This window comes from Pogoniulus pusillus, chromosome 25 (assembly GCF_015220805.1).
Source record: "Pogoniulus pusillus isolate bPogPus1 chromosome 25, bPogPus1.pri, whole genome shotgun sequence".
NCBI lineage: Eukaryota > Metazoa > Chordata > Aves > Piciformes > Lybiidae > Pogoniulus > Pogoniulus pusillus.
The window spans coordinates 5,222,504-5,235,053 of NC_087288.1; the positions used below are offsets into that span (position 1 = coordinate 5,222,504).

Below are 12,550 nucleotides of genomic sequence, written 5' to 3' on the forward strand. Positions count from 1 at the left end.
ACCTATGAAATCTATGAATGTACAATGCAATTACATGTGCAATATGTAAGCATTTGTATTTTCGTGATGACCAGGTTTTAAACAGAACAACTCTTTTTTTCATATATAGAGAGTATTTTACTTTCTGGAGCAGAGTCAAGATGATCACATGCCACTCTGAATAAAACTTTAAATTAGATCACTTGTAATCACAGAAGCTTAATGACACTGTTGTTTGTCAGCTCAGTCAGTGTAAACTGTTCGAATGTGTGCTTAGTCTGCCCCAAATGCACTATAGAATACTTCAGTACAAGCTTCAAGGAAAGGTCTACATCAAGACAGTCTAATTGAACTATAAAATAATTATCTATACTGTAGAAAACTCATCACTAAAAATGTTTTTTTGAGTTCCACAAATGCATAATGATGACATGGGTTAAGTAATGACAGTTTTCATTGGTACGTTGGAACAGCCAAGAAGCCTCTTTTTGGATAGAAGTCTCTTGAATAAAAGGCAGAAATAACTACAAGGTGGTAACACTGTTTCTGCATAGCAAGAAAGATGCACAGTGTGTAAAAGCATGAACACCACAAAACCGCTTCGCATACTCACAATGGTCACAAAAAAATATTAGAGAGGTATGGAGAAAAAGGCAAGGGCTACAGTACTGATTTGAAAGGGAAATCAGATACTTCCACACAGAACAGTTAGATGGTGCAGTAGAGTGGTGGAAAGCTCTGGTCAAGAGAAGCAGAACTTGGAAAGCTACGTAATGGGTAATGTTTGAAGAAACAAGCTATGGAAACTAATTTTCCAGCATGATTGCAAAGAGGTACTGCAGCACAAACTGCACTTGGCAAGATGAAAGACAAGAGAGTCTAGTAGCTGTGCTATGAAATGAGGAGCTTTGATTATGTAGGTAGTCAGAAGCAGCCATCTCTGAATAGATGACATGCAGAAAGAACACAAATATTTAGGATAGTGCTCTCAGGGTTTCAAGGTTATTGTAGTTGAAGTCAGCTTCCTTAAGACAACAGAAGCTTGGAATCATGGAATAAGCTCTGGTATAGCCACAGCTGGATGTTTTGTGTCTCATGTAGTGAGACAGTCAGATTTATTTGGTGATCTCACAAGCAGACACAACATCCACTGAAAACAACAGGAACGCCTTCTAATAATTCAATATTGACCTTAAAAACCGAAACTGCTACCTAAATAAAAGGAAGAATTTTTATGTAGCTTGTGAGATTCTGTCTTCACAAATTTCTACCAAAATTAGATCATTAAAATATATATTTGATTTTTTTTCAAAACATCTGGCCAAAAGGAGCCTCATGTACATCTAAGCAGTGAATCAAACACGATTATTTGAATTCTCCCTACTCTTAAAAGCCCTTAAGGAAACTTGACAAGAAACAGATAGTCATTGCTTTGAGGGAGATCCACCACATCTCACAGTAAAGTTTCAGAAAGAAACAGAGCTTCCTTAGTTAAAGGGAATATACAAATTGCACGAACACAGTTTAGGCTCTGTATAAAAATATTATCAATTGTTGCTGAACTGTAAAGATATAGAAGAACATCTTCTGTCTCTCCATAACGTCTCTGGTTCTCTGTCAGTCTAGTAGATGGCCTGCTGCTATTAAACAGAACAGTGTGGACATTGTGTTACTATGGGCATTCACGTGTCAGCCACATTGCTAATGTTGTTGGGTCTGCGTGCAGAGCCTGACTTGTTTCAAGACATTATATTGGAGAATGTGCCCAGGACCTTTTCAAACTTGGAAAATTTCAGAACGTCATGGATCCATGCTTTAACTCTAACAACAAATTAAGATTGCAGCCTTTCTCAGAAATTAAATTTAGCTCTAAAGTCATGAGCATGAAACACAGCACACATTCAACAGAAAGGATTTTCCCTTCTTGCAAGTTGCTTCTCAGGAGGCAATTCCTCCTGTGATTTTGGAGGAAATACAGAACTGCTCCTTCAAAATGATTCAAGTATTCAGTGGTTTGTAAGCTAAAAATGAGGTTTAGGAATGACCATATGGACCATGTTTGGGCAGTTTCCAAACCCCAGCCACTGCCCCAAAACGTGTTTCTTCCATTCCGTGTGCACAGACAACACAACTTTTGAGGAACTTCCTAGATTCTGTATTCTCACAGACACCATCAAGGCTCAAGTTGAATGACTGCCTTCATCTAAAAAGGATTCTCCATGTTTCAAGTGTCCTCTCATTTTCCTCTTCTTGCAGGTGCTAGCTGTTCCAGATGATCTGTGGAAGATCAATCTACTGCCTAAATTTTCTGAAGCAAGATCTCTTCCCCAAAGAGATCAGCTGAAAGCAGACTCAGCATCATAGCTTTCACTGACAGAGTATTAACTCACACTGCAACATCAAATAGTACTGACTTGACCTACAACAACACTAAGTAATTGTCACAAGCATTTCATGCCAGGGGCATTGCAATCTTTCCACACTGAGTGAACTACCATGCTCAGACATGAAGAAAAAGGACAAAGTGAAAGCGCAGAACACCTGGAGGTAACTAGACAGGCTACTGTGTAGTGAAGTGAAATTTTCCATACCTGAAGATGTCACTCCCATCTGAGGAATAAGCTGTTCCTCCCTGCAGTTCTCACGACCAGGAACTAGTCTTTGATACCTTGCAGGATGAGGGTTCCCATCCACATCAACCAAAAAGGGGGGAGGCATAAGGTGTGGAGCCTGCTGTGTCTGTTCATCCAGGACAAAGTTGTTGGCATCACGGATAAGGGGCCGATAATCACTATGAAAGAACATCTGATCTGCTATCTGCAAACAAAGTCATTTTGTAATTTTTTTTAAAGAACCTATTGAAAAAAGCATATAGAAAATAACTGCCAAAAGTACTTTTAACAATGTTACTTGTGGTTACTTTAGCAAAAACAAGGTTATAAGCTCAACTGTTTATCTCAGTTTAAAGGGGAAAATGCCATGACTTAGGTTTTTTGTGTGGTTGTTTTTTTGGGGGTTCTGTTGGTTCCCTCCCTCCTTTAGTACTACTTTTCTCTATTATAGTGCAAGGAGAATAATCCATGTTTGAGGGTGGGAAACATTTAAAGAACAGAGGAGTGGTACAATATTTAACTATTTGAGGACATTTTACTGAACACATTCTGGATGTATTAGTTCTTCTAAACTCTGAATATATGCATATATATATATTCTGACAATGAAAGGCTGTGTCACAGACTTAGGAGCTATGGTTAGGAAGAGGAAAGTATCACATCATGCCATTGCCAAATAGAACACTAGTAGTCAAATATAGACACTCCTAGTATAGTATGTCAGAAAAGTTCCAAGAAAGTCAAGCTGATCTAAAGCTGAACCCTTCTACCTCAATGTTTTCAGCCTACCAGCTCATAATTTATTGTAGATGACTTTCCACAGACACTCAAGACTGAGGAATTCTTTTGTCCAAACAGAATGTTTGTGGCTCCATCTCTCACTGGCACACAGTCATAAAGCCATTGAACCACAAGGAGTAAAGAGAAATTTCAGAAGATAAGCTGACCTGTCTCAACACTACCTACTGGCAGCTCTTGTGCTCAGTTTCTTTGAACACATAAAAAGAAAATCGTAAAATCATCATTCACCCAACTTAGGTTTCTAGTACAGTATAAAAATGACTGAAAAATTGACTTAAAGGACAGAGATTTCAAAGAAATCTTGTCTTAGATGCTAAAAACAGGTATTTGAGCACAAAGGAATGCCTAAGTTGTCACAGAATACAGTCCAGTTTCTGAAGAGATCATGATTATTTCATAACAGTTTCCAGTAACTTGTTATGTAGAAATCAGTGATACAGAGGTTATAGCATCTACTCAGGGGTCTGATTCCTCAACTACAAAGGTTTCCTGCCCTGGGTGTGAGAGGTTCAGGAGAGATGTTGACAAGTATCTGTCAATTGCAACATCAGAAAATGCCTACAGGCATCCATAAGAGGTGAATAACAGTAAACCACAGGACTCATGGGATCTGGACCTCACAAAAATTCAGAGAAGTAACACAGAGTGATTGGTAAGATGTGTGGAAAGATGGAATGGCTAAGAACTCACTCCAGTGATTCAAAAGACTACCCTTCCAAAGTGTGTGTGGACAAGGTGACATCCCACTACAGTAAGAAGCCTTGGCTGGATGAAATCTTGTTTCCACAGCTGTTAACAGAGGCCAAATGAGACTTTCGTGTGCCTGACTGACAGAATCAAGGCCTGCTTAACAACTTTGTTCCTTCAGTTTAAATAGTTCAATGCAATAAAGACATAGGTCTTTTCAGAGGACTTAGGATTTTCCATGGAAACATAACAGAAGAGAATCCAGTACTTTTACCTAAGTTCTCCTGTAGAGTACTTCTCACATGGAGAAAGAAGTGATTCCAATGGCTTGGTCATGCAGACTGTGCACTGTAATGTGCTGTGATTTGACTGTACAGTGTTTTCTGCATCCCAAGTTTTGCAAGCAAAGGGAAGACCTGGAAGTCTTTCCTTAGATTCAGTGACCTCTACCAGAATAATCTCTGGTGCAAGATTTCGTTGCAGGGACAGGGACTCTTTTGCAAATACCCTTCTGTGTACTTCGTACTGCAATCAGGTATGATACAATAGAGAGTAAATAAATATTTTCTACTCCATGAGCTAAGAATGGCATTTCAGAGAGAATTCAGGCTCAGACCAATACTAGAATGTCCCTACTGGAACCCAGAGCAACAATCTCATCCTCAGGCTGTTCCAAGTCCTGAGGAAAAAAGGGAAGAATTAGGTGTTTCAGAGAATGTTAGATGGCTGTGTTCAGCAGACAAAAATTAAAAGCGCTAACAGATCTGTTTCTTAAGATACTAGAAGAGAGCAAACTTATGATAATAAGAAGACACTACACCACCATTAGGACAAGAATCCTCTGTCTATATGACTTCACAAAACCCAGCTTGAGTTTGAGCATAAAAACTTTCCACAAGGTCAGAGCTCTCCATACGGATTCTCTTCAGTGACTACACTTAGCATAGAGAAAGCACAGATTCTCCAAATGGACACACCTACACTCATGTCCTACTGCTACACCATCCACCACACAGGAGCTGTCAAGCCACAAAGAACAGTGGCCTGGGCAGTCTACAGGAATAAAAGCCATACAAAGCTTGGAGATCTAGTCCATTCTAAGTTAAGTCAACAGAAATTCATCTTATGCTTTAGGACCAGTAGGCATTTCTGGCCAAGTTTCCACCTAAGCAGGAACTTCTGAAGTGCACATGTCCTCTTGACAGTGAGCTTATCTCATCTCTGATCAAGTTCACACACTCAGAAATCCTGTTCGAGACTGCTTCATGGTTGTTTTAATTGGGCCAAATAACAAAAGGAGCCCCAAACAAGCAGCAGTCTTGGTTTTTTTTTTATTCTTCTTCTTGTTCCAGTCTACTAGGGAACACAGCATGAAGAAATAAACATGCAAAAAGCAAGAGCTTGCTCTCTCAGCAGAGCTAACACTATCTTAGCAGAAAGTTATTGTTCTGAGCACAACTCACAAATGCAGGAATAAAGGACAAGTGACCACACTCCTTTCTTCTGTAAAAATTATTCTTCAGAGAAATGGAAATCACTTTAAAGCCTTACAGCCAAACAGGCCACAGGTATAATCAGAACATATTCTCACAAGATGTCTGAACAAAACCCAAGTATCTGAACAGAGAAGCATAGAAAAATAGAACATCTAATCTCAAACATCTACCTATCTGTAGTTGCATTTTTCCCTAAATGAAACAGATGATGGAACCAGATAAGAAGGTGAACATAAACTTCCAAGATGAATTTTCTGAGAGTTGAAGACTGAGACCAAAGAGGCAATAAATATAAGTCCTATTTGCTCCCATTTCTTTCTATGGCCAAGAATGCCAGGATTACCACTGGCACAGTAACAGTTGGAGAGGATCATTTTAAATCACCCAATAAGAGAAAAATTCTGAGCAATCTTTTCTCAGAGGCTGCAGCAGAAACCCAAGACAGAAAAGAGTCTGTAGAATTCAAGAAGTGCAGAGCAATCAGTTTTACTCTTCAAACAGATCTTATCCCTCACAAAGTAAAGTCTCAAGTGGCATTATAAGGGAAACTGGTGATTTACCATAACAAAGGCAAAAAAGCTCTCAGTTTCATTTCCAGCATTTCTGGGTAGCAGAGGACTGCACATTTCCAAAATGACTACAAGGGAAAGTAAACCTAGAACAAATAGTGGCCATGGTGACAACATATGTCATAACAGGCTTTACACTTTGGAAGAACTCTGAAAGATAAAGACTTTGATAATTATCTGATAATCCTATTTTTCCTTGCTTCTTTGTCTCTGTAAATTTGTTTCCTTTGGAATGGAAGGGGAAATGCACAGTGAGGAATAACTGAAGAGCAGCAACAGCAGCCAGCTACCATAAATTTCAAATCATAGTTGAGAGAGGAGGCAGCAAAAAAATGCCCAATATGTAAATGCTGCTCTAACAAACATCAAAATCAGAGCTCAAAGACTACAGCAATAAATGCAGTTGCTTACAGGACAATGAATAAAGTTACTTTTGCTCTCCCCCTCTTTTAGGCCCATCTGTGTTACTGTTTGCCAAAATACTTTCAAGGCAACTTTGAGTCCAAAGATCCAAAGCAGGAGGCAAGATCCAGAAGCCAAGACTTTACCAACAACCTTCAAGTATCAGCTACCAGAAGCAGAGAAGAAAATCTTGGCACAGATATGCCTACTAAAGTCTTAGAAGTGACATAGCTCGCCTCTTCCCTAGACAGAAGAGCTAGGACTTTGTGGCCACTCCAAACTAGGTAAGGTGTTCATAGTGCACGTTCATCCAGAGGGAAAGAAAAAGGAATCCAAACACCACCACACATATCTTTACAGTCGTGAAGGTCTGTGGCGAGACACTCACACTGAGAACACACTGAGAACACACAGTACAGTCTATGATACTAGAACAAAAATGCAGCATTTCAATCACACAGTAACAGTGAAACATTGCTATGTAAGCACCAAGGCATCATGACAGCAGAGCTTCTTTAGCAGACATAAAACTGTGTCACTAGAACATCCAGTACATTTAGCGTATATCATTTCCTCCCAAGCTACACAAGCTTTAAACACAGGTAGCAAGAATTAGTTCTGCTACCCCCTTCTCTTTTTTTGGTCTTAGTTAGGAACCAGAAAAATACTTGAAAGCAAAATGTTTAACTGTTATCAATTTCACTGCAGTTTAATTCACATTAGCCATGTGGATCCACCATTAGACGCTTACAGCTTTGTCACTTAAGAGAGCAGACAGTGACTGGGGAACTTTGTCAATTATTCTTTTTTTCTATAGTTATTTTTATCCCTCCCCCCCCCCATATAAATAATGGCTTAATAGCTTGTTTTCATAGTTTAATAAAAGACAGTGAAAGAAAGATCCATCTCAACAAGAAGAATCTGAAAGATCGCATATTAATGGCTCAAAATTTTGTCATGATAGACCCTCCTGAAATGTAGCTCTGCAGGAAAATTTGCACAAACACATTCAACACAGACAAACATTTTGATTTTCATTTTGCACTGTACCTTGTCGTATTTGCTACTGGAACCAAAGCCAAAAATCAGAAGGTGACCGTGAGAATCTGTACATGCAAAATGCTGTCCATCAGGAGAGCACTTGCAGTCAAAAACTGCACCATGTCCTTGTCCTTCAATCTGAAATACATCAACATACAAAATAATTAAGTTACCAGAAATAAATAACTTTCAATTTACGATTCTCAAAACTGTGATGCTGATGTTGAAATTTATTATAAACTCTGTAAGACAGTATACTGCTAGATAGAAGTTACTTTAAAACATAGTTTACTTTTTAGCTATTCATTTTTCAGTGAATTTTGTAATCATGCTCATGAAAGATGCCAAATTGATAGCGGTAGAAACTGACAGACTTTCTCCACAAAGCAGGCACAGTATAGGAAGTGAAAATAAAAGCTTCCCCTTGAGCGTCCTGCTAAATGAGCCTAACCAGAGAGCTGGGTCCAGTTCAGGGCTGAGTCAATACACCCTCTGCCTTCCATCCTCTGCCTTCTTACTAAGCTAGCCCAGCAGCATTGGCTGCTGTGGTGTTTCAGAACACCTGCCTGCTAGAAAACGCACTGACAGACAACCCACATTACACAACTTAGCAACTGCCTGCTTCTGCAATTCCTACTCCTAATTAAATGGAGTGGGGGAGGTGTAGATTTGTGTAAAAACTCCACTGTTTAAAGGAGAACTGCAAAGATTTTAAAAAAGGAATTTTTACCTGATACTCATTTTCTGTTTTCCAGTTCCATTAAGCCAGAACAAATGGGTTTTTGTTTTTCCCTGCAACCTGTCAATCAAGCAGAGGTGACCAATCACCACTCTGAATTTTCAAGTCTTCAGCACCTCTTCAGAAAGCCCCTTTCTATTCTCCCCAGCAAAGCACTTTTGCAATTTCTTTAAAGAGACACCAAACAAAATTCTTTCCCTAACTCTGGCAGGCCTATATACTGCCAGATTAAAAAAAACAACAGTCTTTAGCCTGCAGGCACCATCACTACTCATTTCTGCAGCATCTTCCAGAGGCCATCAGCATTATTTTAAAAAGTAAAGGAACCAAGCCTCAAAAACCCTGAGAGGTAGGCACTGTTCTCACTATCTTACAGGCTGAGACAAAGACAAGAACTCTAAATCTTTTGCCCATGATCTTACAACACATCCACACCCACACCCCTGCACACACCCCCAGTGGTAGAGGCTACTACACCTATTAGCAGTGCTTTCAGGTATTTGACAAAGGTCTTTCTTACTACAAGTACTTTCCACACAAGTCAAATGAGTTTCTGGACTGGCAAAAGAGGAACAAAAACCAAGCCAAGGTTTATGTTCTGTTTTGCCAGTTATTCCAGAAGAAATGAGCAGAAGTGCCTTATAGAAAGAGATGGAAAATAAAAACAGAGCTTCAAGCAAGTGACACTAACATCACAACAGCTAGGAATGCAGAATTAACTTAGGCTAAGCGAGATCAAACAATCAAGGCAAAGTTACAACATTGTGCTCCTTTTTGTATGCAGAAAGCTCACCACATGAAACGGAGACAACTTGGGGAGGGAGGTGCAAAAGGGAAGGAAGTTCAGCCAAGAGTAAGCTTTGCAGTTGTATAGGAAAAACACGGGAAAAGATTATTTACACAAAGATTTCTGTTCCACTTCCCTTCCTTCAGCAAAAGAAATATCAAAGTGTCAAGCTTCCTAACGTTTGAGGCATTCATAAATAGAATTTCAGGCTTCTCCTAGAATCCAAGATTTGAAGACTTGTTTTATACAGAAAACAAGGCATGTTGTAGGAAGAACTATAAGAAATAGAAAGAAAAAAATAGGCCATTAGGATGATGGCTGTTCATGTATTTCCCCAGCAAGAAACTGCATGGGCTACCTTCAAGGAATCCCTCAATCAGTGTTTAAGTTGGAAGCAATTCCCTAATGTAAATGAATAATGATTAGCACAATGCAAATACTTTTATCATATATGTGGCCTGAACATCGTTCAAAAGTGCTTTTGGAAAGGACGGTAGTAAGATCTTTTAGTACAATCTTCAGGTCTGAGGTAAAGTTTCTTGGAAATAAAAACCCTTAATATTCTAAGAACAAAATCCTGCCAGAGTGTGCTACCTAACAGAACTTTTTAGAAACAAAAATATTTTGGGATTAGTAAGACACTTTACAATGAAATTTCTTTCATGATAAAACTAGCACAGAGAAGTTGGTCATTTGAAGAGAAAGCAATTGTTAAGCTGCAAATGGGAAAGCTATAATTAATGATACTCTAACAAGCAAGAAGGATGCTGCTTTCTCCACTCTATCCTTTTTAAATCAAAGATGCAGTAATTATATGAAGATTGTATCCCAAAGAAGATACACTGATTATTCTGTCTAGAACCTTCCCTTGCTGAGGGAGAGTATCAATTGCAAAGAGAAGAGACTGCTCAAAGAACATTAGAAAACCCGACTCTGGTCAGTTAAGAGCTATCCCAACAAAATGCTGCCAAGATTGAACATGTTAAGATGATGTGTGGAATGCTGATGACCTAAGAGAATGAAAAAGGGAAAGTTACTCATTTGCTTTCTGTTTTGAAGACAGCTTATTGTTCTCTCCTAAAGCAGGAATAATAGAGCTGTGAAAATAATATGTCTTAGATCAATTGAAGTAATCTGTTGTATGAAAACACAGTACCTCTTACAGAGAGTGAGCTCAGTAAGCTCAATAACAAGACCTGTTATCAATGTGGTAGTATGAAAGACTTAAAATCTAGTTTTTAAGAAAGGCAAAAGACAAAGGAAAATTAAAAATAGAAAGATTAGTCAAGGCCACGAACTGATTATTAGAAGTAACTAACACACTGCCAGAATAAATAATGGAACACATTCTACTCACTATAACACTTTCCAATACAAGTCATTAGCAGTTTACAAAGTCAGTGAACTAAACCTCTCCTCCTAGCTTGAGGCAGAAAACTTCTCCCCATCAGTCACATCAAGACTGACTGTGTACTCACTGCCATGTGCCATGTAATGCAACAACCAAAAGAAAGCTATAATCCTAGAATATACAAGAAATCTATCCAGAAGAGAAAGAGACAAACAATGATGATAGGAACAAACTCTTCCAAAGCAATACATGTAATTTTTGCTTTCCATGTTCAAGATACCTCAACTCTACGTAGAATAGCTACAGAAAAATGTTTCCATTTATGACAATGGAAAACTCAAGAGCTCAACTTCTTCAACATGGACGGTAAGGAAAGAGGACTAATTTTTGTGTCTATACAAAATGACCTTCAGCAGGAAGAGACCTACTGTAATGATTAGGAACAAATGAAAATTAGTTTCAAGAAACATTCAAACTCAGAAACTGAAATTTATGTTCTAACAATCACAACAATTGATATGCTAGAACACCACTCTAAAACTAGTAAACAGGCAAAGTTGACTAATAGTAAAACGTAGAACCTCTTTCCCAAGTGATGAAACTACATCAGGGCTGTTTGAGTCAAATCAGTATCCTGAGTATATTAAACTTCCTTTGCAGGTTCCTTTGCTTTAAGGAACAGTCTCTGATCACAATATCCTTCCATTGTAAGAGAAGAACTATCTATGCACTTTCGGCAAAGTTAGAAGAGGTTGCTGCAGCTATGAAGGAATGGAAGGAACACTTGCAGCTATGAAGGAATGGAAGGAACACTTGCAGCTATGAAGGAATGGAAGGAACACTTGCAGCTATGAAGGAATGGAAGGAACACTTGCAGCTATGAAGGAATGGAAAGAACACTTCATTTTCCAGTCAGTTTAAAAAATAAAATAAAACAAAGTAAATCAACAGAACTTCTACACTGCTTCCAGAACAGTAACAAAGGATCAAATGGTAGTAAGAGGACAAGAATTAATACTAAAATGTTTGCTAAGAACGATTCTATCTTCCAACCATTCAAGTCAGTTACCCATTTGGAGATACTGTATTTTTCTTGAATGGTAATCATATCGGTGAAAAGATCTGACAGATCACACACCCTATGGATGCTTGAAGTTATGCAAAGGCTGCACTAAAAGTATTTAGAGCCAAAAAATATTTTTTGGTTAATTTCTCTTAATAAATATCCTTCAAACTCAGTACTGGCTTCTGCATGGACTACTAGAATGTTTTTTCTGGATTTGCTCTTCAGGATTTATGATCTGCTCTTACCTAATATTCAGAGGTGGAACCTCTAAAAACTTTCAAGAGCATTTCAGTAAGACTGGATATGACTGATGCAAAAATAATACATCTCTATTCTCATTTTAAGTTATTCTGTACTTCAGATGATTTATTGCAAAAACACAATTCCATGCAGCCCCAGCAAAACTGAAAGTCTCTTCAGGCTTTATGAATGCCACAATGTAAGATACAACTATTTCAAAGCCCTAGTTAACACAAGATGACAATACAATGTGCATAAGCAAGAAGTATGCTTTCTGGACATCAGTTCAAAAAAAAAAAATCACCTTGTGGCAGACAATCTGTGCACAGAGCATTCTGCTGAGCTGTCCTACATGGAATCTGATCTCCCATGTTGCTTTTCTGACAGGGATTCCAATTTTTAAGTATGTCACTTAAGCTAAAACTAATCAAATAGCTGCCAGCTAAGATTTATGTAGGCCATGCAGGTTTACTGATTAACAAAAAAGGAACCAATGTTGTAAGCGATATTATAATGCTGTTAGAGCTTCACAGTTTATCAGGTCGCATTGAAAGCAGAAGTAGCATTGGAAAGTAATGAACTACATAGCACAGCTCAGTGAAAGATCAGACCTCAGAAGACAAGGTGGGAAAAACATTAAGATACACAGATATCAGGAGGCGTAGCATAGGAATTGCTTGTAATGAAGTGTCCATTCAAAGCTAAAAATAAAGGACAGTCAACAACCAGCTCTCTGAAGGAGCAGGAGCACACAGAAAAATCCAATTGCAATATAGTAGC

At 38.5% G+C, this 12,550-nt stretch overlaps 1 protein-coding gene across 5 annotated transcripts in view; it reads right to left on the reverse strand.

Annotated features, from left to right (window-relative positions):
- The window catches only part of PHIP (pleckstrin homology domain interacting protein), a 105,100-nt gene that overhangs the window by 43,589 nt on the left and 48,961 nt on the right, over nucleotides 1–12,550 (reverse strand). For 4 of the 5 annotated variants that reach the window (XR_010306997.1, XM_064164246.1, XM_064164245.1 and 1 more), the window contains 2 exons: nucleotides 7,597–7,725; nucleotides 2,571–2,796 (listed from right to left, as the gene is read on the reverse strand). Coding sequence is in view for 4 of the 5 variants with exons in the window: in XM_064164246.1 (XP_064020316.1) it covers nucleotides 2,571–2,796; nucleotides 7,597–7,725 (355 nt within the window). In the remaining variant the exon portion in view is untranslated. Of the gene's footprint in view, nucleotides 1–2,570; nucleotides 2,797–7,596; nucleotides 7,726–8,317; nucleotides 8,387–12,550 lie in introns of those variants that run through there. The other variant, XM_064164248.1, reaches the window with a different exon arrangement.